The sequence below is a fragment of the Labeo rohita genome, chromosome 22 (assembly GCF_022985175.1).
Source record: "Labeo rohita strain BAU-BD-2019 chromosome 22, IGBB_LRoh.1.0, whole genome shotgun sequence".
NCBI lineage: Eukaryota > Metazoa > Chordata > Actinopteri > Cypriniformes > Cyprinidae > Labeo > Labeo rohita.
The window spans coordinates 52,334,435-52,357,667 of NC_066890.1; the positions used below are offsets into that span (position 1 = coordinate 52,334,435).

The 23,233-nt window shown below is 36.3% G+C and overlaps 2 protein-coding genes and 1 long non-coding RNA gene across 3 annotated transcripts in view; 2 read left to right on the forward strand and 1 right to left on the reverse strand.

The window, feature by feature from the left end:
* Positions 1–1,068: 1,068 nt before the first annotated feature.
* On the reverse strand, positions 1,069–5,328 carry LOC127154105 (elastase-1). Its single transcript, XM_051095509.1, has 8 exons — positions 5,180–5,328; positions 4,924–5,015; positions 4,499–4,599; positions 2,742–2,867; positions 1,776–1,912; positions 1,532–1,674; positions 1,296–1,445; positions 1,069–1,182 (listed from the first exon to the last, which is right to left on the reverse strand). Exons 1-8 carry the CDS (start codon positions 5,217–5,219, stop codon positions 1,171–1,173), a joined length of 801 nt encoding a protein of 266 aa, XP_050951466.1. The 5' UTR covers positions 5,220–5,328; the 3' UTR covers positions 1,069–1,170.
* On the forward strand, positions 5,196–13,543 carry LOC127154107 (uncharacterized). Its single transcript, XR_007825440.1, has 3 exons — positions 5,196–5,328; positions 7,570–7,640; positions 11,126–13,543. It is a non-coding gene; the product is annotated as an uncharacterized LOC127154107 (long non-coding RNA).
* A 2,061-nt stretch (positions 13,544–15,604) lies between these two features.
* The window catches only part of asic1b (acid-sensing (proton-gated) ion channel 1b), a 227,665-nt gene continuing 220,036 nt past the window's right edge, over positions 15,605–23,233 (forward strand). Inside the window, exons 1-2 of the mRNA XM_051095502.1 lie at positions 15,605–16,443; positions 18,119–18,298. The gene's annotated coding sequence lies outside the window, so the exon portion shown is untranslated. The remainder of the gene's footprint in view (positions 16,444–18,118; positions 18,299–23,233) is intronic.

Here is a 23,233-nt window from a genome sequence, read left to right on the forward strand (position 1 = left end):
TTTTGACAGTGTAGGGTTAGGGTAAGAGGAAAGTAACCATAATCAAGTATCACGTAGTGTGTGTGTATGTTTAGATATTTATATTATATATACGTTTATTTTTGTAGAAAATGACTACAGTCCGGTTTGTTAGCAAATGGACCTTATACAATAAATACTCTATGTCTTGGATTTGAGAGCACTACATTTAGTATTGACTGGAATTCGTCAGTATCACTATTAATGATGTGCTAATAAGCCTGCTTCGTATTTTATTGTCTTTTGTTTTCTTTCAGTCATCTTATTTTTTTTTTTATCTCCTCCAGTATCATAAATGTTTGTTTAATAGCAATAATAGTGTTGTTCTGGTACCAAAATGTGATTACCAACACCAGTATAATTTCACAATTCTCTGTATGAATTTTTATACAAAAGCAAATCTGTTGTAACTAATTTGTTTTTAACTATTTATTAAAGTATTATTTGAAGTCATTAATAATGCCATTAATAATGATAAGTAAATAACATTAAAACGTTAAAACATTAGCATGTACCCTTCAGATATTGTTATATCTGAACATTATACTAAAAATATGAAATGAAAAACGCATTACAACAAGTGGCAGGTCATTTAGACTTGCACTGCAAGTGCAATATTTAATGAACAGACCAATTGTAATATTTAAGATTTCTATGGTTATCACAATGCCAAATGTCATGATTCCAGGTTATCAATTTCATATCAGTCACATTATCTTATGACATTATCTTGTGTTTGATATTTCATTTCACATGGACTCTTCTTATCTTTCATTTTTAAAAGTGGCTATATTTTCAGGGTTCAAATGTTTATAGTGAGAGTTTCTGCAATTGTATGTGTATCTCATGCTGCTGATGCTCCGTTTTCAATAATAACGTTTTTGACAGAAATTCAATGGTTGTTTTTTCTTTATTTTTCTTTTGCAATATTTGACCAGTTTAAAGCTTGTTGTTATTATAAAACAAGAATAAAACCTTGAATAATTAAGTTTAATGTATTTTTTTTGATCAAACTGGGATAAATAAGGACACAAATAGTCTTTAAAATGATTCAAAGTTTTGATGTAAAGTTTATTGAATTTTTGGACATTGCAGATGTTAAAACTAGGTAAAAGGAGAATGTTTTTCTTTCATCGTCTCAGTCTATCCTGCTTATCCAATGATCTGAAATGAACAAAATGGCACAAGAAACATGACATGAAAAGAGTATAATAAGATACAGTCATGATCTTTACTGTTTGTTCTTATGTATTGTTGATGTTATGAATTGCACTTACGCCATTAATCCAGCTGATGTAGGCAGACACACGAGTGAAGACTGTTGGCTTCTGGATGGTGTTACAACCCAATGAAGACACGAAGCTGGTCACACCATGGACGACGTACTGACCGCTGACCTGGCAGTTCAGAGGGCCGCCAGAGTCACCCTAAAACACCACAACAGGAGCCAAAATGAGACATTTTACTGCAGTAACTTCTCACAAGTCATGATCTGTTTTAGAGTTTTCCTCACGTTACATCCGGAGTCGCTTCCGCCACCAGCGCAAACCATGGTGTTCTTCACGGTGCTTCCCCACCAGTCGCTACGAGTGCAGGTATTGTAGTCGACCACGGGCAGATAGGCCTGTTTCAGCTGAGCTGAGAGTGACCCACCAGCTGCATGAAAAGCAGAGCAGAGGCATTAAATTAAAATCAGTACATGCAAATGATTTCAGGCAACATTATGACATATTCGTTGTATTTGATGCTAAACTGACTCTGTGTACGGCCCCAGCCGGTGATGTAACAGGGGTTGTTGTGGGGCAGAACCTGTCCAGAGGGTGGCAGGGTGGCCAGCTGGACGTATGAGTTCAGAGTGGCGCTGGTGGACAGGCGCAGAAGGGCGATATCGTATCTGAAATGCAAAGAATCGACAGTCTACAAGTTAGACTGCACATATTTATGATGCTAGGGGGTGCTATAACTTTAGAAAATCTTTGATACAATCATTGTACATTTATGTTGCATTAACATTAAGTCTAAAAGTTGATACAATCAAGTAAACAGTGTTGATATGACGTGAAATTGTGGATGTAGTTGTATAAAGTTGAATGGCATGATTGTTGATATGTGATATATTTGAAAATGACTATTTCAGATTATACAAAAATGGGCAAAATAAGAATGTGTTTTGAAAGTATATTCGCGTAAAGCAGATTTTATTATCTTATAGCAGACTATCAACAACTCGAAGACTGCAACAATATACATTAATACTAATACTAAAGTCCTCTGAGGTAATTTTCATTACAGTCAACAAATAAGACGCAAGATGGCGCCATTTGTATGAAAACGCGCGAAGCCAGGAGATGAAAGTAGCGCCGGTCAGTTGCCCGGATCAGCCGAATGATACAGAGTGGTGCTATGGAGTACTAGTTGCTTGAATGTTATTAATTAGCAAATCTCACCGGAATATCGCGATTAATCAGTCACAATCAAGCATTTCAGAGTGCAGCGGAGAATTATTAATACAGTCGAGTATGTGGAGTTAAAGTTGAATTATTGAGGCAGTTTGTTGTTTAATGGTGGTTGACAGGATTGTGTAAGTGTCAATATAACACTGTTATGTATCGATACAGTCGAGTTAGCTTAGCGTGTAATTGATGATATAGTCTATAGTGTGTATAATTGCTATTGCAATTATACATACTAGTCGTGTAATTGTGTATGTAATGTTTACACACCCAGAAGCCACACTGTTGCTGTTCCAGTTGGGGTGGACGTAGACGGTGCTGACGCTCAAGTATTGCTCACGGCCCTCATTGGTGTAGATGTCGTGGTCACCCACAACAACACGCCAGGTTCTTGCGCTGTACAGGAAACACGTTAAAGTGAATACAGGTAAAGTCAGGAAACAAGTTTAGACTTTTGGATTGGTTACATTCCGTCTGTGTAGACAATGTCCTGAAGGCGCTAAATTTTCAGTCAATGTGATTTTTATAATACTTTGACGAGATTGTTTCAAAGTAGCCTCACTGTATTACAAGAAAGTCTAACAGTGTTGGATCAGTTCAGTAACTGTGTCAAGTTCATTTGTAATTAAACAAGTTCAATGTAAGCTTACTTCCACTACTGAAAAACAATATAGGGTAATTGCGACATAATCTTGCAGTTCTGACTTTTCCCGTGATAGAAACCCGCAAATTGTGCAATATAAAATTACAATTGTAAGAACATGCCAGAATTGTGAGCACACTTTTCCCCTCTCAGAACACCCTGCTGAAAAAAAACAATAGAACCATCACAGAAAATTCTAATGGTTTTCACTACAAATACCATTACAAACATGACATTTTGGGACATATTCCATTAGGATTTATTGGTTCTAACAAGTAGACCAATTACCAGTAGAGACCAACACAGTCCATTTCAGTTTCCATTAAAGCCAATACAGGTCACATTATAACCAGTAAAACCATTACAAATTTTGTGATGGTGTCTATTGTTTTTTTTTTGTTTTTTTTTTTTTTTTTTTTTTGTTTTTGTTTTTTTTTCTGCAGGGTGGACTTTATAACTCACGATTGTGGTTTTATGTTTCACAATTCTAAGAAATAAAGTCAGAATTGCAGGGTATCTTGCAATTGTGAGGAAAAATTCAGAATTACAAAATATTAACTCACTAACTTGCATTTATATCCTTCAGTTCTGACTTTTTTCTTGCAATTGTGACTTTTCTCATGATATAAACACGCAATTGCGAGTTATAAAGTCAGAATTGCACGATATAAAATTGCAATTGTGAAAAAAAGTAAGAATTGCAAAATATCATATATATATATATATATATATATATATGTATATATTTTTAAATGTGATTTATTCCTATGATAAAAACTAAATTTTCAGCATCAGTGTCACATGATTTTTCAAAAATCATTCTAATATGCTGATTTTCTGTTCAAGAAACTTTTTTTTATTATAATTTTGATCAATATTTTGATCAAAATTACAACTCACAATTCTGACTTTTTCTGTGATATAAACTCAGAATTACGAGTTATAGGCCCTAAAGTCAGGAAGAATTGTGTCATATAAAATTGCAGTTGTAAGAAAATGACAGAATTGTGAGAACCCCCCGTCCCAAAGCCTGGATTTTATAACTTGCAATTGTCATTTTATATCTTACAGTTCTGAGAAAAAAAAAAAATGCAGTATATCAATCTTGCAATTGTGAGGAAAAAAATCAGAATTGCAAAATTTTAATTTGCTAAACTGAGTTTATATTCTGACTGACTTTATAACTGAGAAAACAAGTCAGTGAGATAAAAAGTTACGTTTTGTTGTGCAAGCACATTGACAGTGAGTTTCAGCTGCCACCAGAGGGCAGACTGCAACAAGCGTATGAAAATGAAAAGGCTCTTTAGAGTCACACTTGTGATATGACAGTTTTTCAGATGTGTTCATTGTTTCTTAACCATCTAGAAAGAAAAAATGCAATTACGTGTCAACGCAGTGGGCGGCGGTCATCACCCAGTTAGCTCTGATCAAACTTCCACCACAGGTATGATAGTAGCTGCCACCGGACAGGTACTGGAGAGAGATCTGAGGAAGAGACAATGACTGTTAGAATCAGAAGATTTGAGAGGGGATAAACAGTAGAAACGCCCTCATTTCAATATGAGTGGTCTTTAAAATGATTAAAATCACCCCACAAGCTTATCCATGCTGGAAAATGCAGCTTCAAATTGTTTTAATTACTATCAAGCTGGTTATTTACAATCATTATGATGGAGCTTGTGTCAGTCTAACTTGTAGATAATCTACAAGACAAATCTTCTACCATATTAAGAAAAATAGCTTGACTACCTTAAGCTTGTACATCCACCTAAAAAAACTTAACCTAAAGTTGTTGTTAAAATGTTTTACCTGCCAGGGCCAAGAGTTGGGACTTGCCACCTGTCCACCCACAACCCTCTCCTGCATGGCCTGATGCTCCAGATATCTGGGCTCAGCCAGTGCTGGACACAAAAACACACTTAGACATACTAGGATTGCAGCATTGTTGTAGTTTTTGTCCATGTAGGCTAAGTTTTGAGTTCATACGCATTTGTTAACTTGGTAAAATCTGAGCTAAATACAAGTGATTCTGTGTTTTCTCAACAGAAACAGACAAGCGTCTTACCCAGGGCGGCCAGCGCACTCAACAACAGGATCCTCAGCATGTTTGCAGTCTGTCTGGACTTTCTGCTCTCTGAACACTTCTGTCATCTATATATATATGCCCGCAGAAGTTCACGGAACAGGTGTTTTTTTCATGGCTGATGCCCACAGGTGTGTGAATCCCACACATTTCACCACTGCCAAGGCCAATGTACCAGTTGCATAATAAACTTGTTTATCTAGCTTGACACAGATACTTAACCTGTATAAACTTTGAGTTAGTTCAGTATGTCTCCTTATATAAAGTTCATGAACGATTTAATTTAAATCACACATTTCATACGTCACTTCGTTTAAAAGTTCAAAAAAGACTTTTCTTTTTTTTTTATATATATATTTTTGTTAATATTGTTAGTATTTATGTTATTGTTGTTAATATTTTTAATATTTTTTTTTAATGTTTATTTCCATTTATTATTTTATTAGTTGATACATCACGTGTAAAATTGTTATTATGAACACAACTATATTAAGTTTATATAATATATTATATTATATTATTAACATTTAAGGAAAATAATTTTATTTTCTAACTATATTTTAGGTATATTTCTGTGCAAAAGTCAATATATAATAATTAAACAATATATTTAAAAAATGAAAAAAATATAATATTAAAAAATATATTTTTTATTTTACTGTAATTTTGTGTATTTTACACTACCAGTCGAACGTATTTGAAAAGTAAGATTTTTATGTTTTTTAAAGAAGTCTCTTCTGCTCACCAAGCCTGCATTAATTTGATTTAAAGTACAGCAAAACAGTAAAACTGTAAAATATTTTTTCTAATTAAAATAACTGCTTTCTATTTGAAAATGTTTTAAAATGTAATTTATTCCTGTGATTTCAAAGGTGAATTTTTAGTATCATTACTGACATGATCACATGATCCTTCAGAAATCATTATAATATTCTAATTTGCTGCTCAATAAATAAATAAATAAATAATAATAATAATAATAAATATATTTTTTTCAGGTTTCTGGCAGATAAATACAAATTTAAGAACAGTACTCTTTGTTATCACTTTTGAGCAGTTTAAAACATCCTTGCTAAATGAAAGTCTTATTTCTATAATTTCTTTGCCAGAAAATTAAACTGACTCCAAGCTTTTGAATGGTATAGTGTATAATGAATACATTTCAGATAAATGTTGATATTTGGATCTATCTATTTATCAAAGAATCCTGAATGAAAAGTACTGTTTTAAATATTGATCAAAATTATAATTAAAAAAAGTTTCTTGAACAGCAAATAAGCATATTAGAATGATTTTTAAAGAATCATGTGACACTGATGCTGAAAATTTAGTTTTGATCATAGGAATAAATTACATTTTAAAATATATTCATATATATATATATATATATATATATATATTTCCAAAATGTTACTGTTTTTGCTGTACTTTGAATCAATTAAACACAGGCTTGGTGAACAGAAGAGACTTCTTTAAAAAACATTAAAAATCTTACTGTTTATAAACTTTTGACTGGTAATGTATATTTTCCTCAGTTTTCAGTTGTACCAGAAATTTTCATTTTGTAGCATAACTGTTGAATAATTCATAGTAACAATAATAATAATAATAATAATAATAAAAAGCTCTTCAAATTAAGTACTTTTTGTTACTTATCTAGTGTCAGTTTATGCTGACAGAACTGTTCCTTTGTGAATCATAGGGAGTGTGTTTGCACCTCCGCTGCTGATATTGATAAGGAAACGGTGGCCTCAGCATGATAAGACATATGTTTGGCATTTCCAGGAATTTCCAGGAGTCACAAATGTCACCAGTAGTAGAGCAGTGGATTATTAATACACTGTTAAACTTTAATATTTGATGTAGAGCACAGAGATCTTACAACTCAGGTGACTAAAGAGAGCTTGTATGTTACAAGACTGCTAAAAACTGTAACAACACAGATACTCCTGTTTACTTTCATTGTTACTGAACTACTGTACAGAGAATTATTCATTTTACTGTCAAATAAATTTCAATTGCTTGAATGATGTTTGATGGCAGTTCTTCTGCTAAACACTAGAGGGAGGCAGTGCACAGCATACTGAAACCTGTATACTGGACTATTTATTTTCTGGAAACTTCCATTGGTTTGGCTCAGAGCCTTCTTTTACCTTTTTTACCTATTTTTTTACTGTTGAAGCAAACGTATAGATAGACATATGGATAGATATGTATGGACAGATAGATGGATAGATCTAAGACACAGGTGATCTATTTGCTACACTCTGATACTGTGTTTCGAGGAGTTGCTGACCATCGCTGACCTCAATGTGATGACATGACCTTTCACTATGACTAAAAACATTTATTCTTCTCACTTCTTTTCAAAGGGCACATGCTGGTCACTGAGGTGCCTTCGAGGAAATCACATCCCATTTAAATCTGGGGAAAATCTGATTAGGTCTGACTGAATTGTTTGTCTTTTTTTAAACTTATTTTTCTCTTAGTGTATTTTTGTAGATTTTGCAAGATGAATGTTAATGGATAATGGTTTCTGCTGCTTTTTCAAGCAAATAGTTTGTAAATAGTATTTTAAAAATTAAAGTATCTAACATTAAAACAAACACAATATTTATAACATTAGTTAATAATGAAATATTTAATGATATATTTAACTTATTTAACAAAATTTCATAGTATATGCATAATTTAAAACTTTAAAATTTTTTTTTTTTTTTTAAAATCCTTCCACAAAATAGTTTTTTTTATTTTATTTCTGTATACAAATAGAAATGCGGTATTATGTTATTTTATAGTATTTAACAGGACTCTACACTCACAAGCACACTTGTGCTCTTATCTTAAAAAAAAAAAAAAAAAAATTTGATAAAAAAATTTGCCTTCCCATTACGAGGTGATATTTGACTCCTGAAAATGATTTACATTGGAATTTTGTTTTTACCTTTGTAAAGTTATTTTTTCTTTTTTAAAATTTCTAATTAAAATAACAGAATAAGAACAAGTAGAATAAGAATGTTACCAGTCAAATGAAATCAGTATTAACAAAATGAATTTGTACTACAGAGGTGGCACAGAAGAACACAAAAGTAGCTTGTAGGTGTATTTTCAGATGCTTTAAGAGGCTCAGAGGTGGCATAAGTGCAATCAAGTTCATAAAGTCATGTTGAGATTAATGTTTTAAATACAAAATATTGAATACAGAAATATTAAATGATTTAAATAACGGAAAGGATACTTTAAAAATTAACTACAAAAACTGCCAGTATGTGGCAGCAAGTCATTGATTTAATTACTGAATCATTCATTCATTTGATTTATTCGAACGGCTGATTTATTCAGGAATAAAGCAAGTGACTCTCTTTATAAATGAGAAATTGAATCATTGACTCACTAGATTCATTTAAAAACACACATTCATTCATAAACTAAGCTGATCGGTTGTGATTTGTTTCAGACTATTTTCAGGCAATAGTGTTATAGTCAGACAATGTAAGTCACTTAATTATTAACTTCTTGTTTAACTGTTGTATTAAATCAATATCTCATTTACAAACTCCCTTAAAGGAGTCATCGGATGCAAAGTTTACTTTTACATGTTGTTTGAACATATGTGTTGGCAGTGTATGTACAAATCTACCCTCAGACCTCAGACCTGCCTTGAATTAGCTGAACAGTCTGACCTCTATTGTTTTGATGCCAGAGCAGGGATGTTAGTTAGACAAGAATATCTCAGATTGAGCGACTCAGGTGTTGTGTTGCTGGATGTAATAATGAACATACTGGTCGTCATTTACTCCTGACATCTGAGCCGCTGAGATGCAGTGGATTACATTTGTTTGTGAAGGGAATGCACCTCCCGATCTACATATATCCGTCTATATTCATGCGAATCATTTGTGATCCAGCTTCACTTACAGCAGAAGTGAAGGGTTTTTTTCATGAATCTTTGTGATCGCCTTTCCTAATAACGTGCTAGTTAGCAAGTTTAGTGGCTAAACGCGGCTAAAGTAAACAGGCTCGTCTCTCCACAGAGAGAAGAGAGGGGCAGGGCGAGCAGAGCTCATTAACATTCAAAGCAACCTCGACCAGAACAGGGTGATTTTTGCAGAGCTGATTTTGGCGAGGTAAACACGGTGTTGTTTTACACTACCATTGAGAATTTTTAACCAAAGTATATTATAGACTTTTCTTTGAGACCCTGAAGAATCATATCAACTTGTGGAAAATGGGCATCCGATGACCCCTTTAAAAAATCATTAAAAGCTGTCACTCATCTTAGTTTATAGCATTCTCACAAAGTTCCATTATAATCAACAAAGCTCTCTACACTGCACAATGAATCTCTTATTTACACTCTCTCTACACTTTGTTTATGAAAGGATTCATGAGATATGTCTGTGATAAATTACTCAACGTTGCAAAAACATGTAGAAACCTTTGAAGCCCCCCCTCAGCACAAACACAAATATGCTGATCGGGTCCTAAATATTTTTCATCGTCGCACGCAGTAGCTTTAAGTCACAAGTGAATTGCGAATGTATGTTTAAATTTGAATACCATATTTTCTAAAAATATAACAGGCAGTAAGTAAATAATGAACAGAAAAGGACCCAAAACTGAACCTTGGGGAACACCAGTGCAAACTTGATATGGTTTTGATCGAAAATCCTGGAGTTTTTTCACAGTAATTTCAGTGGAAACTAACCTGTCTAGGAAGATGTTATGTGAGTTTTTATCAAAGTTTGCACACCAGAATCTGCTGCCATCAGCAGGTCATTAGTGATTTTGAGCCAATAGTTATCTTTCATATTGTATATATTTGCCCCCACAGATTATTTTTCTGCATTTGTTGCTCAAAAAAGTGAAAAAGAAGAAAAAATACTAGAACACACAAATAATGGAGGAAGCTAGAATGGCATGTCCAAAAAACCCTAAGTCTGGCCTTCTTTAGCAGTATAAATTTTCAGTTCAAACATCATAAAAACTTTTTAAACAGTAGGGCATTTACTAGATTGACTTAACACGTGAGAATCTTTCATTGTTTCTTGCATGGATGTCTAACTCTTTGACATTGGCCTTGACTTTGGTTTTAGCTTCATTTAGTTCATTCCTAGCTCATATAAAAACTTATTTCACACCGTTTCACGATGCAAACAGCAGCCTATGATCGCTCGCACAAAAGATCTGAGCACAATGGGAAGGCCAAATCACCTTTTATTCTGTCACTAATTAAAGCAGAAGTCATTAAAGCGTCCGCGTTCGGATTATTCTCTTATCGGAGTCCATTAGAAAGATAGCTGTCCTGACTGGTAATTGAGCCGGCACTGATTCCAACATCAGGGCCTTTGGGCTGAGACTAAGAGCGGCCCGTCCACGGCTCTACCACTTCACACAGGCTTCGGTCCCATCATCCAGTCGCTCTCACGACACCTCTGAGACTCACGCGTGAATCAACGTGCAGATCAAACGGGGAGGATGTTTTAATTAAAGATGTTTGTTCATGATAGAATGTCATCACTTAATGAAGGGAGGATTTGAGCTGCCGCAAATGAGTTTGTGAGGTTTGAAAGTTAATGACTTGTGCTGATGAAATTCATGGGGGGGCGTTCAGAACGTTTCTGAGTTTGCCATGTACGGAGATAGAAGTGAGTCTGGATTCAGTCAGAACTTGGTCACATCAGACTTTAAAATATTTTGATAATGTCAAATAATCTCGTCGACAGGAAAACAGGATTGCTGATGCATTTTTAAAGCTAAAACTGTGGGGAAATCACTTTTTAAAGAGCAGATGTCTTAATTTGCTGTAGATGTTTCAGAATTTCAGATGAGGAGAAATAGTAAATACCAGAATGTAAAAATCATGAATGTGTTTTTGCAAACAGTCAGAGAAGAAAACCACTAGTGGCCTTGTCTCTTTCTCTTCAGGTCTTTCTTCCGCCTGTCGTCATGAGAGTGTCAGCAGAGGCTGCTGTGCCCCGGCCCATCATCCAGCGCTCCATCAGATAACGGGAAACTCGACACCACATCGGGAGATTTTTTCCATCGCTGATAGCGCCTCGCAGTCTGGCAAGCTGCAAAGAACGCTGCAGATCCCGTGGGGTTCGAGTACATGCTCTGAATGTCCATCACACACATTGGCCATGACCCCAATGGACGAATGTCCCCTGCACGCTTTGATGCAGGTTCACAGCGTTGCGGGCAGGTGAAAGCTCTCAGAGCTCGTCACAGCATGTCATGTCAACAACAGCGTGTTCCTCGAGAGACACGTCACATTCACAGAGGTCAAACATGCTTTATGCTGGTTTATTCACATGTATATTTGATAGTCCACCTCAGAATATATGGGCCATTCTATAATTAGGGGTACATTTAGAATTTGACAATATGTTCCCCAAACATGACCTTACATAACTGCTTTGAAACAATCTATATTGTATAAAGTGCTATATAAACAAAGGTGATCTGTAGGAATATGTGCATAAAATACCATCTATGTTTGCTACTGTCCACCATGTCACCTTTACTGGGTAACACAGTTGACAGGTAACTTAGTTGACATTTTTTTTGTGTGTTTTGGGCCTATACTCAACATGGAAGCCTAGAACTACTGAGCATATGGTATGTTTAGAAACATATTTTCATGTTGGTGCCAATAGCCTCGTGGTTAGCCGCCGACATATAGCGCCATTCCGTCGTGGGCAACCTTTCCTGATCCCACCCCCTTCTCTCTCTCTCCCAATTTGCTTCCTGTCCAACTACACTGTCCTATCTAAATAAAGGCATAAAAACACCAAAAAAAAAAAAAAAAAGAAATTTTAGAATCAAAACATAAGTTTTAGTTACATTGTCTTGTTAAAATTTGCAGCAATAATACTTGGGTAACACTGTTGACAGTTGATTAATCCACTCTTGACACAGGTTTGCTAGTTTAACCAATATTAGAGGAAAGAGAGAGAACATAACTTCTAGAGTTTCATCTATGTGCTTCTAGATGAAATATCATCATACCATGCAAATTATGCGAGAATCGGCAAACCATTCCTTTTGAGGGGGTTTTTCTAGTGGGTAGCTTGGTTGACATTGGTTTTTCAGACACAAACAAATTATATCACAAATAAACACTTCTTATTTTTTGAAGCACACACCCAAATCTCTTGGTAACCTAATCCAGGGGTGCCCCGACCCTGTGCCTGGAGATCGACCTTCCTGCAGAGTTTAGTTCCAACCCTGATCAAACACATATGTCTGTAATTATCAAGTGCTCCTTCAGATCCTAATTAGCTGGTAGTAGAGTGAGCAACTTTATAAAATCGGACAGCTGAATACTAAGGTTGTATGTGATATAAACATCATTTTTGAACAAAAGATACGGCTTTTTCAACATATAGTGGTGTGGTTGGGACAAATATAATTGTGTGCTAGAAAATTTAGCATCTGGGCTTTATATTGATGAAAATATATTAAAAATATACTTCACGGACATGTACCCCCAATTATAAAACGTCTCATGTGAATTTATATGTTATTACTGTAACAATATACTGTCTTACAATATATTAGAATACAAGTAGGCTTTTTAATTTAGAAGCATTTATTTTGCATTTGGAGTGATTTGAACAGTTCCAAACATGTATTAAACTTGGGCCGGTGTGTAACCAATTAGAATACCCAAGTGATCGCATAGCAACTCACTAAAAATACATTCAGAACAGCTTAGCAACTGCATAGTGATGCCCTGGCAATCAGTTACTATCCTAGTGAGAGTTTGTAAACATAAAAACCTAGTTATCCACACAAATGTTTGAGATTTCAACTCGCATACAATTTATTTGCAGCGCAGAGACTGAAAATCACATGGATTAGAAGCAACCCATCATCAGAAGATTGTGTATCGGCACTTTGGGTTTTAAAATGTGAGCTGACAGCTCTGCATTTCCATAAATGATCTGTGCGAACCGCCGGATGATGTTTTGATTGATTGGTGCTGGCTGAAATTCAGACGCAGAACGTATTGACTTCAGCATTCTTCTTATATCTGCGGGTGGTCTTGAGTGATGTCACAGGTTAGGGTCATGTGACCATGTTGACAGCGGCCGATGCAAGACCGAGAGCAAGGTCGAGCAGCAGTCAGTTACTGCTTACAGTTACAGTTACTTGCTCAGGCGACTGTCTGTCTGTTCGTCTGTCCATCTATCTATAAATTCATCTGCCTATCCATCCATCCGTCATTTGTCTATCTATCTATCTATCTGTCTGTCTGTCTGTCTGTCTGTTTATCTATCTATCTATCTATCTATCTATCTATCTATCTATCTATCCATATAGCTATCTATGTATCCATATAGCTATCTATGTATCCATATAGCTATCAGTTCATCTGTTTATCTATATGTCTGTCTTTCTGTCTGTATAAGTCATGTCTAGCTTTCCATTTGTTGATTGTCTCTTCCTCTGTCTGTCTGTCTATATCTTTCTGTCTATGTCTGTCTCTCTATCCATCATCTATCTGTCATTCCGCCTGTCCGTCTCTTCGTCTAGCTATCCGTCTAGCTATCAGTTCTTCTGTTTCTCTATATGTCTGTCTCTCTGTCTATATAAGTCTGTTTATCTTTCCAACCATCTGCCGATTGTCTGTCTATCTATCCATCTGTCTATCTATCTGTCTGTCTCTCTATCATCTATCTACCAATTTGTCAATCTGTTCATCTTCCTATTTATCCATCTGTTGTTCTGTCTGTCTATCTAACCAACTATCTATCATCTATCTACCAATTTGTCCGTCTGTCCGTCCAACTATTCATCTGTCTGTCCTCTGTGTATCCATCTATCGGTTCGTCTATGTCTCTGTCCATATAAGATTCTGTCTATCTTTCCATCCATCTGTTTATCGTCTCTCTGTATCTCCGTCTATCTCTCTATCCATCTATCAGTTTGTCTGTCTTACTGTCCATTTTCCCATCTATCTATCCATCTATTTGCCTGTCTGTCTCTCTATCATCTAGCTTTCAGTTCATCTTCCTATTTATCCATCTGTTGTTCTGTGTGTCCGTCTATCTATACAACTATATATAATCTATCTACCGATTTGTCTATCTGTCCATTTTCCTATCCATCCATTGTTCTGTCTGTCTGTCTATATATCTATCTATCTATATGTATATCATCTATCTGTCCTGCCTGTCTCTCTATTAATCAATTTGTCTATTTCTTTGTCTATATCTGTCTCCCCATCTATCTATCTATCTGTCTATGTATCTATCTATCATCTATCAGTTTGTCTATATATATGTCTGTTTTTCCAAACATTTGTTGATCACCCGCCTTTTTCTCTGTTTATCAATTTGTCTCTTTATCTGTCTCACTCCTTCTATCAGCCTTCCTATCAATTTTTTTCTGTCTATCTGACTTCTGTCCATCTATCTGCCTGTCTTTCTAGTCTGTCTATCAATCTATCAGTTCACCTGATTGTCTGTGTCTCTCTGTCTGTATACGTCTATCTGTTTATCTTTCCATCCATCTGTTGATCACTTGTCTGTCTGTCTGTCTGTCTTTATATCCATCTATCTGTATAAAATCTTAAAAAGCAGCCAATTTCATTTCATCTTTGGGGGTTGGGTTAATTTGTAGTCTAATACTTTGCTTTAAACAAAAGCAGTACAAGTTTATAGTTTGTCCTAATTTAATTAGTTAAGTAAATGTGTGTGTGTGTCTTTGTGTAATATCAGTGTCTTCATGCATCCTGACACTGGTGAAAATGATCCACGGGCCAATTTGCAACCTTTAATTGCAATTAAACCACAACAGAAGCAATCGATAAGCGCCCGCTAACTATATCAGCCTGTGTGTGCGCACACACCTTGGGCTTTTTCGCAATCATGTTCTCCTCTCAAACACCGTCAAACTGTCTTTCTCTTTATTATCTCTTGTCTTTCTCATTTTGTGACTTTTCTCTTTGAGATGGGCGAAAATGAGAGCTTTCTCTTTCTGCCTTTTCCTCCGGGACGTGACAGATGATCCAGAGGAGGCCGGAGTGGCTGATTGATCGTGGGAAGTCTCGTGCATTCATCTCTGTCGCTGCCGTTCGGCCGATGGTCGCCTCTAAACCGCTCTCTCTCTCTCTCTCCAGCGCTGGGCTAAAAGGTAATTAAGAGCGGCCCTCCGCGCGGATCTATCAGTGTCAGAATGTGTCAGCGGCCGTGGAGGACTGCGGCCTGATTTGTTGTCCCACCCTCAACAGCACAGGCGATATTTTACATCATCATTTATTCAGGCACTGCTGATGTCACGACCTGCTTCGTGCTGATGTTTCTTCTGAAAGACCAACTTCACCAGAACTTCTCTTGCCTCAGGAAAGTTTGGTTGCTCAGTGGTTGCTATTTAAAAGCTCACTGTGGTTTTCAGTTGTGTTTTATAGAAGTATGAACTTTCTTAGAAATAAAAATCAGTCAGCTGTTGTCATACAGTAAAAGTATAGAGGTATGCAGTAAATGTGGAAAGCAGCTGAGATTATTTGATCTTGAATAAGAAATGAGTTTATTTTAAGATCTTTGGCTTTTCTTTGCAGGTATTTTGGCAAATCTGAGCACAGTTTGGGACATCACTGACATTTCCTCTGAAACTGGGGTCTTCTTTGCTCTCACTTCAATCTCATTGCTCTCTTGGAGAAAGGATTGAATTGGCAAAGAGTTTTGTGGCTTGTCTGCTTTTATTTAACTTTCATATGTTAGTCTACACTGGACGATCAGCAATTGCTAATAAATTTTACAATTAATTGTAAAGAAACAGCAAGTTTTGAATGTGAAATTTTGCAATAAATATAAAACAGTATTATCTTCTAGAATGTCCTGCAACTATCTGTTTTACTACTTCAAAAATATGATTACATTGTACTTATAAAAGTTGAAAGTTTACATTCTTTTTTTTTTAGAGGAAATATTGATGACATCATCCTGCACTGCATATTTTTGTCCAATACATTGCTCTCTTGAAAGAAAGCCCCTCCCCCTAGATTTTAAATATGACCTCTTTATGACTTGGAATAGCAACTAGCATATTGATGTTTGATGTGTCTTCATTGGTTGCTTTATTAATTTATTCATTAATTGTTTATTCAGTGATTGTGAAGAAACTGACTTTTGAGGCCTATGTCCCGCTCCAACTTCCTGTTTCAAGGGGAAGTATGTCAAACTTAAGAAAACAGCTCTTCATTTCATTTAGTCATTTGTGATATTTCTTTCTGACAGGTAGGTCTTATCCTCTTGTTCTTCGGCCCAAAACCTGTCAAACAGTAAATTAATGGCTTACTGACAATGAGGTAGAAATGAGGTAATTATTCAGTGCTGGTTGACACTCATGACATGTCAAATTGAATAAGTTGTCAAACTGGCAGATAAGGATAATAAATCATTTTAAACTCTAATTATTTTCCCTTGTTTACAATTTAAACCACACAGAAAGTGTTTGCACGTACAGTTAATCGCTGTTTAGCTATTTGCATATATTCTGTGTGTCCTGTTCAGAGATGTTTATGTTTTCCGACGCTATTAGCATCCCATTTATTGCCGTTATATATATCATTAATAAAAGACAGCAGAACAGCAACATTTTTAATCATTAAAAACACAAAAACACATCTCCTAATTGCTGTTTTTGTCAGCATATCGTCTAAAATGTACCATGTGCGTCCCGTTTCCGCTCCGAGTACAGCTAAATAATTTAGCGCTGAATGAGGAGCGTCGCTATCTTATGAGGCGCGAATATTAATGCCCGCGCATGCTGTGTTAATTAAGAAAACCAATTAATACAGGCAGCTTAAATCCTGTAATAGAGGACGTGTTTCTCACCCGTCCGGCCGGAGATGAGAAAGGCTTGTGTATTCCGCGCCATAATCTTGACATTCAGGGAACCTTTGTTCTCTGAATCCATTGTGAATTATGTCAATCAAATTTAAACGGTGGCATTTTGGGCTGGAGCGTTTCGACCGCGCGGTCTCCAGGTATCAACATTCGCCCGCGCATTTGACTGAAGGTGAAGTAACTTAACCCGCCGCGTTCACGTTCGCGTTCACAGCTGAGCGGACTGGCGCTGCGCTAAACCCGTGGATGATTTCAGAGGCTGTTATCATTTCGAGTATTGAACACTTCTAGTAAAGGTGAAGTCGGACAGAATGAGGCCTGTGCCGTATTGATCCCGTTTGAAGCTTGGATATGAGATGTGAAACAGCGCGAGGCAGGGAAGAAATCCAGTTCACTAGATGTTGTATAATCATATTTCACAGACATTTAAGAAAATATAACAGCGTGAATGCACATATATTTGATAGCACTTTCTATTAATAATTAATTTTATATGCACTTAATATTTACAATGTAAAACAGGTTTTAAAAATATATTTATGTCTCCCATTTTGAAAGGGTTGTGAGTATTGCAAATCTTGCATAAAATAAATGAATACAAGTATTTTAAAATAAAACTAAACAGCTCATATAATATTTATATTGACCTCCTGGCAGACAAAAAGTGCTAAAATAAAACATGCTGAAATCATAGTCTTTCTGGTGAAGCTGTTCATCCAGTGTCTTGCTGGTTAATATAGTGAGCCTGGTGAAAAACTAACAAATCAATGTCTTTGAGTTCTATCATTAGTTTCTTCTTTATAAACTTGCGTAAATTGCTTATTTTAACCAATTTGACCCATAATTGGCAAAACAAGCAATTACCTTTCACAGGAGTTCCACAATCACCAATTTTTAAAAAGTCACTGGCAGCATATTTACCTTGTGTAAGGTTAGTAAATTGTTTGTGAAGTCTAAATGGCTGCTGTGTTACACACAAACACCATGCCAAAGTGCTAATTTAGCATCCAGGCATCTTTCTTATTAGTACACAAATGAATATTTATTGAATTATATCTTTTAGGAATTACTCGCTTGAAGAGTTGCAAATTGAAATGGAGCTGCACCTGAAAGAAATAATGGCAACAACGCAGTTCAGGAGGACAGAACGTGTGGTGCACAGTATTTCATTAAAACACCTCATAATTTATCTCTCAGCACTTCAAACTCAAGACAAGCATGAAGTAATAATGAAAAACCAAAGGTGAGTGACCCTCTGTTAAAGTTGTGCTCGTATGGCCTAATTAAAAGGTGAAGCGTAAGGTAAAACCCCTAGATTATTCTGATCAGACTCACATGGAAGGGTAATTTGAATTGCTTCTCAACCAACTGTAATTAAAAACCACCAATAGCGGATGGATCGGGTACATTTTAGCATTTCATAAAAAGTGTCTTCAGAACAATCCCATGAAGATCTGCTTTTGACAGTGATAGTTACCCTAAGTGCAGATCTATCATACATACATCTCGGAGAAGTCTATTTGACATCTGCATTTACATCTGGAAGACCTATTTTTTTAGAGTGTTTGCTCATCTGCAATAACCTATAGAACGTTTCCTATCAGATGTCAAATAGACGTCTATTAGATGTTTATCATTTAGAATGTATGTAAAACTGACATCTTAAAGACATCTGCCAGATGTTTGCACACAGCAGATGCTTTCCAGATCAAGTGATCTTTAACAGACATCTCACACAGATGTACGTATGCTATCTGATAGCAGACATACATCACGGAGACGTCTATTTGACGTCTGCATTTACATCTGCAAGACATATGTTTTAGTGTTTGCTCATCTGCAACACGTCACTCTTAAAAAATAAAGGTGCTTCACGATGTCATAGAAGAAACTTTTTTGTTTAAATGGTTCCATAAAGAACCTTTAACATCTGAAGAACCTTTCTGTTTCACAAAAGGTTCTTTGTGGTGAAAGAAGGTTCTTCAAATTATAAAAAGGTAAGAAAGAGATGGTTCTTTAAAGAACCTTGACTGAATGGTTCTTTGCGGAATCAAAAATGGTTCTTCTATGGCATCGCTGTGAAGAACCTTTAAAGCACCTTTTTTTTAAAGAGTGTATAGGATGTTTCCTTTTAGATGTCAAATAGACATCTATTAGATGTCTTTAAGATGTTTATTATTTAGAATGTATGTAAAACTGACATCTTACAGACATCTGTCAAATGTTTGTACACAGCAGATACTTTATAGATCAAGTGATCTTTAACAGACATCTCACAGACGTATAGGCGCTATCTGGGTAGGGATGCATGCAAGTTGTTGACCTACAGCCCTGACATCAGACATACATCACAGAAATGTCTATTTGACTTTTGCATTACATCTGGAAGACATATTTTTTAGAGTGTTTGCTGATCTGCAATACGTCTATAGGACGTTTCCTATCAGATGACTTTAAGATGTTAATGACTTAAAATATATGTAAAACTGACATCTTATAGGCGTCTGTCAGATGTGTGTTCACAACAGATGCTTTCCAGATCAAGTGATCTTTAGCAGATGTAGAAAAAAAATAGAAACCACAACACTGATTTGAATCACCGATAATGAAACACCAAAAATCTCCAATAAATTGTGGACTGCTTTAAGAGACATTTCATGCCTTTCATTACTGAAGTTAGCCTTAAAATTACATTTTTGTGCAGTTTTGTTTATTTACCAAGACAGTCTTAACACAAAATCTGTTTTAGTCCACCCTTGATCAAACTCACCTATAGTAATCCTGAAGACCTTGGTGAGCTTCAGGTTGTTGTTCAGGTGTGTTTGATTAAAATAGATCTCTGCAAGAAAAATGGACCTTGATGGCTAAAGTTGAGATGGTCTCTACTGTTACTTTTTCCACCAAGGCAGTTTGAGTGCTGGTTTGGAGCCAGAGCTTATAGTTTCAAATCTGTTCTTTGTCTTCCGACACCCAAAACACCAGCTGTGAACCAGGACAAGTGGTTCATAAGTAACACCAAAACACTGCTGGTCTGTAAGAACCACTTGCATTAGGGGCTGGGGCTGGGGTTACCATGATCAACAAGATGAACAGAAACTTCTGACTGCTGTTTTTGAAATAGCAGCTAAACACAAACACGTTGGTTTTCACCATGTTTGGATTCTAATGTAGGTCCACAAAGTGGACATCAATAGCAATGCAATGAGGCAAACTGGTTCTTAAAAGGCTTGCCAGTCAAACCAACTCTTAACTGGCGATAGCACTGGCTCTGAACTAGGACCCAATTCATGCTGGCGGAAAAGGGGTATAACAATCAATGATGCAAAATTAAAAAGGACGCAAATCCAAAATTCTGATATAAAGCAGCTGTAGCAAGACAATAGTATCATTATTCAGTTCCAGTCAGTTCAGTTCTGTGTGAAATTCATAAGCAATAAGCAGCTCTATTGAAGACAGTAGTGTCGTTATTCAGTTCACACAACTGCATAGATTGTATGAATAGTATGGAAGTATGCTGAACAATGCTATAGTGTTGAGGCATTTGATAGCGTTGATCCAGAACATTCCCGGTTTGAACCTTTCCCCCGAAGCAAAAGATATCAAAAGACATCCACTTTCCCAGAGACAAGTATGTCCTTAGACGTTCCCGCATTTGCCTCTTGTCTTTGCTCTGTGTCACACTGAACCCTGCAGGACCTCATTATAGCTAATCGTCCATCTGTCCATCCCTCAAGGGCCGGCCAACATTCCCTCAACTACGGCCGATAGGAATGCCAAGAAGACAGTTTTTTGGACATGCTTCCTGGCTTTGTGGTTTGTCAGAGCATGAGGTTACAACACAGTGGGGTCAACAGCCTTTTTGCTTCTTGGACTCTTGAAATTGCCGCATGGGGGTCGAGCAGACGTGAGTGCATTCATCTCGGATCCTGTTCCCTGAGATCTGGCAGGCTGCGAAAAGGCCGCATCTGTTTGAATTCTCAGCAAGGAGCGAATCATCTATGCTTTTGTTTTTCATATCTGGTTCCAATTTCAATAAAATACCCACTACTTGATAATTAGAGTTATTAGGTCAACATAAAGAAATGGTTCAACACAGGAATTGAAATTGGAATTGGAATTGATTGATGAAACTGGGTGTGCAGCATCTCCAGATACACCTGACAAAACCGTATCAAGACAATTGTTGATTCATTTAATTGTTTAGCAGATACATGCCATGAATGTCTTTGAGTATTGTCCACAATGAGCAATCGGCCTGTATCTTTTGAGTACAATGTTCAGACTTCAAAAAAGTTGGCATACTTTGACTATAGAACATTGTAAGGAAACATGCCAAATTGCATGAACTCCCAGTCCTTTGGTGGGAAACCGCAAATTCTCACTTATGAGCCATTATTTCAAATGTGAATAATAGATGGATGCTGTAATATTGAAGTTGTACATTAGACAGGAAATCCCTAAAGTGTAATGTGAGTGTAAAGTTTTATGAATTCCTTTTAAAAGTTATTTTTTTTCTTTCGGAAATGGCATTTATTCTCGCAAGTTGCTTCATCATTGTAAAAAAAAAAAAAAAAAAAAAAAAAAAAAAAAATTGAAATTGAAATTTTAACAGTAAAAGACATTAAAATGTGTTTTATCTAAAACGTTTTTAATTGGTTCATTGATTAACTGTAAAATCCCTTAGTATACACCACCAGTCAAAACTGTAACATTAAGTTTTCTTTGTTTAAGAAGTCTCTTCTGCTCACCAAGCCTGCTTTTATTTGATAACTCCTAAAAAAATAAATATTAGATTTATTAATAAATGGATCCTATGCTAGGCCACTGCTTCAACATCTGCTTTACTGGCAGTGCGCTTCAACTTTAATCTGCTCTGCAAGCAGTTTTTCCACTTTAGCTCAAGTGCTTGAGCTTATTTTGCGTACTGACATTTTTTTTTCTCTGAAGATTATGCTCTATAACATCCCTGCGGCAAAAGATCGCAAGTTCTAAGTAACTATGCTTTTAATAATCCATTTCCTGCCCCCTGACGATTCAGTTGATTTCTAGAGTCTATCTTCCATGGCGCTCTTCGTTCCTCATGTCGCTGCCGCTTCATTTCTCGGTAGCAGATGTCCTGTAAAATCTCCCCGGACGCTGTTGATAAACCCTTTCCTTTTGCTATCAGCATTCCGTCACCTTCATTACCTGCCTATCTTTGCTTTGGTGAACGAGTCATTTAATTTGTCACGCAGAGCGTCTGTAGACATGCGTTATGGCACAAGCAGAGCACGATGGGAGCCGCGACACAGATGGTTTGACGAATTGAGATACCTGTTTGCCTCATAAACCGAAACGAGCTCAGAAAGTATGCTCTGTTATCATATTAAATGAGTTTTGGCTTCTGGTTCTGCAAGTGGGGAATGTGCCGGTGACCCCAGATTGAATTATATATCATAAAACTGAGCTTAATGCATCCTTGCTTATGTTTCCGGCCTTAGGCACACATATGATACACAGTCCTATATGGCCACAGTACTTATTCAGTGGCTCATGGGAATAACCCTTCACCTCACTTCAGGCGTCTGGTTTCGTATTCCGCATCCTCATAATGGATCAATAAACATCCAGATCATATTCGAACCTCTTTTATAGACTCCAAAGTGAAGCAGGTCACAAACAGACACATACCTGGACTGACCGTTAAGCTCTGAGAGGTTTCGCTTCAGTTTGTGGAGTGCACCCAAGTCCATTAACAGGCTGACACTTTAAGCGTGTCTCTGAAAGTTGATAATCAGCTGTGGGCCACATCATCAACGCTATTGATTCAGTCAGTGACAGCGACACCCAGCGTTAGCCAATACTGTCACAAACCTGGATTAAAATGCACTCGGTGTAATTTCATGGGTGGGTTCCCTTTCACCCCTCGGCTGAGAGTTTCTCAAATAATACTGATCGGTCTTTCCATACATACTCATTTATCACTCAAGCATCTCCTGGTCAGCAAAACTGTCCGTTCAGATATATTTCATATCTGTGCATCATTTTTATGTAGTTTGTTCTGACATTAGTGTCTGTAGTAGATATTTATAGTCCCTTCAAGGAGAATTTATATTGCATTATCTAACAAAAGAATAACAAAATTAAACATTAGAAAGTACAATTTTCATATCTAAAAGAATAAATAAAAACGTTATTG

Coding starts and splice junctions, on each gene's coding strand:
- LOC127154105 (XM_051095509.1), bottom strand. CDS start 5,219: ATGCTGAGGATCCTGTTGTTGAGTGCGCTGGCCGCCCTGG. Junction 5,016..5,179: donor GAGTGCGCTGGCCGCCCTGG/GTAAGACGCTTG, acceptor TTTTGTGTCCAG/CACTGGCTGAGCCCAGATAT. Junction 1,675..1,775: donor CGGCTGGGGCCGTACACAGA/GTCAGTTTAGCA, acceptor CTTTTCATGCAG/CTGGTGGGTCACTCTCAGCT.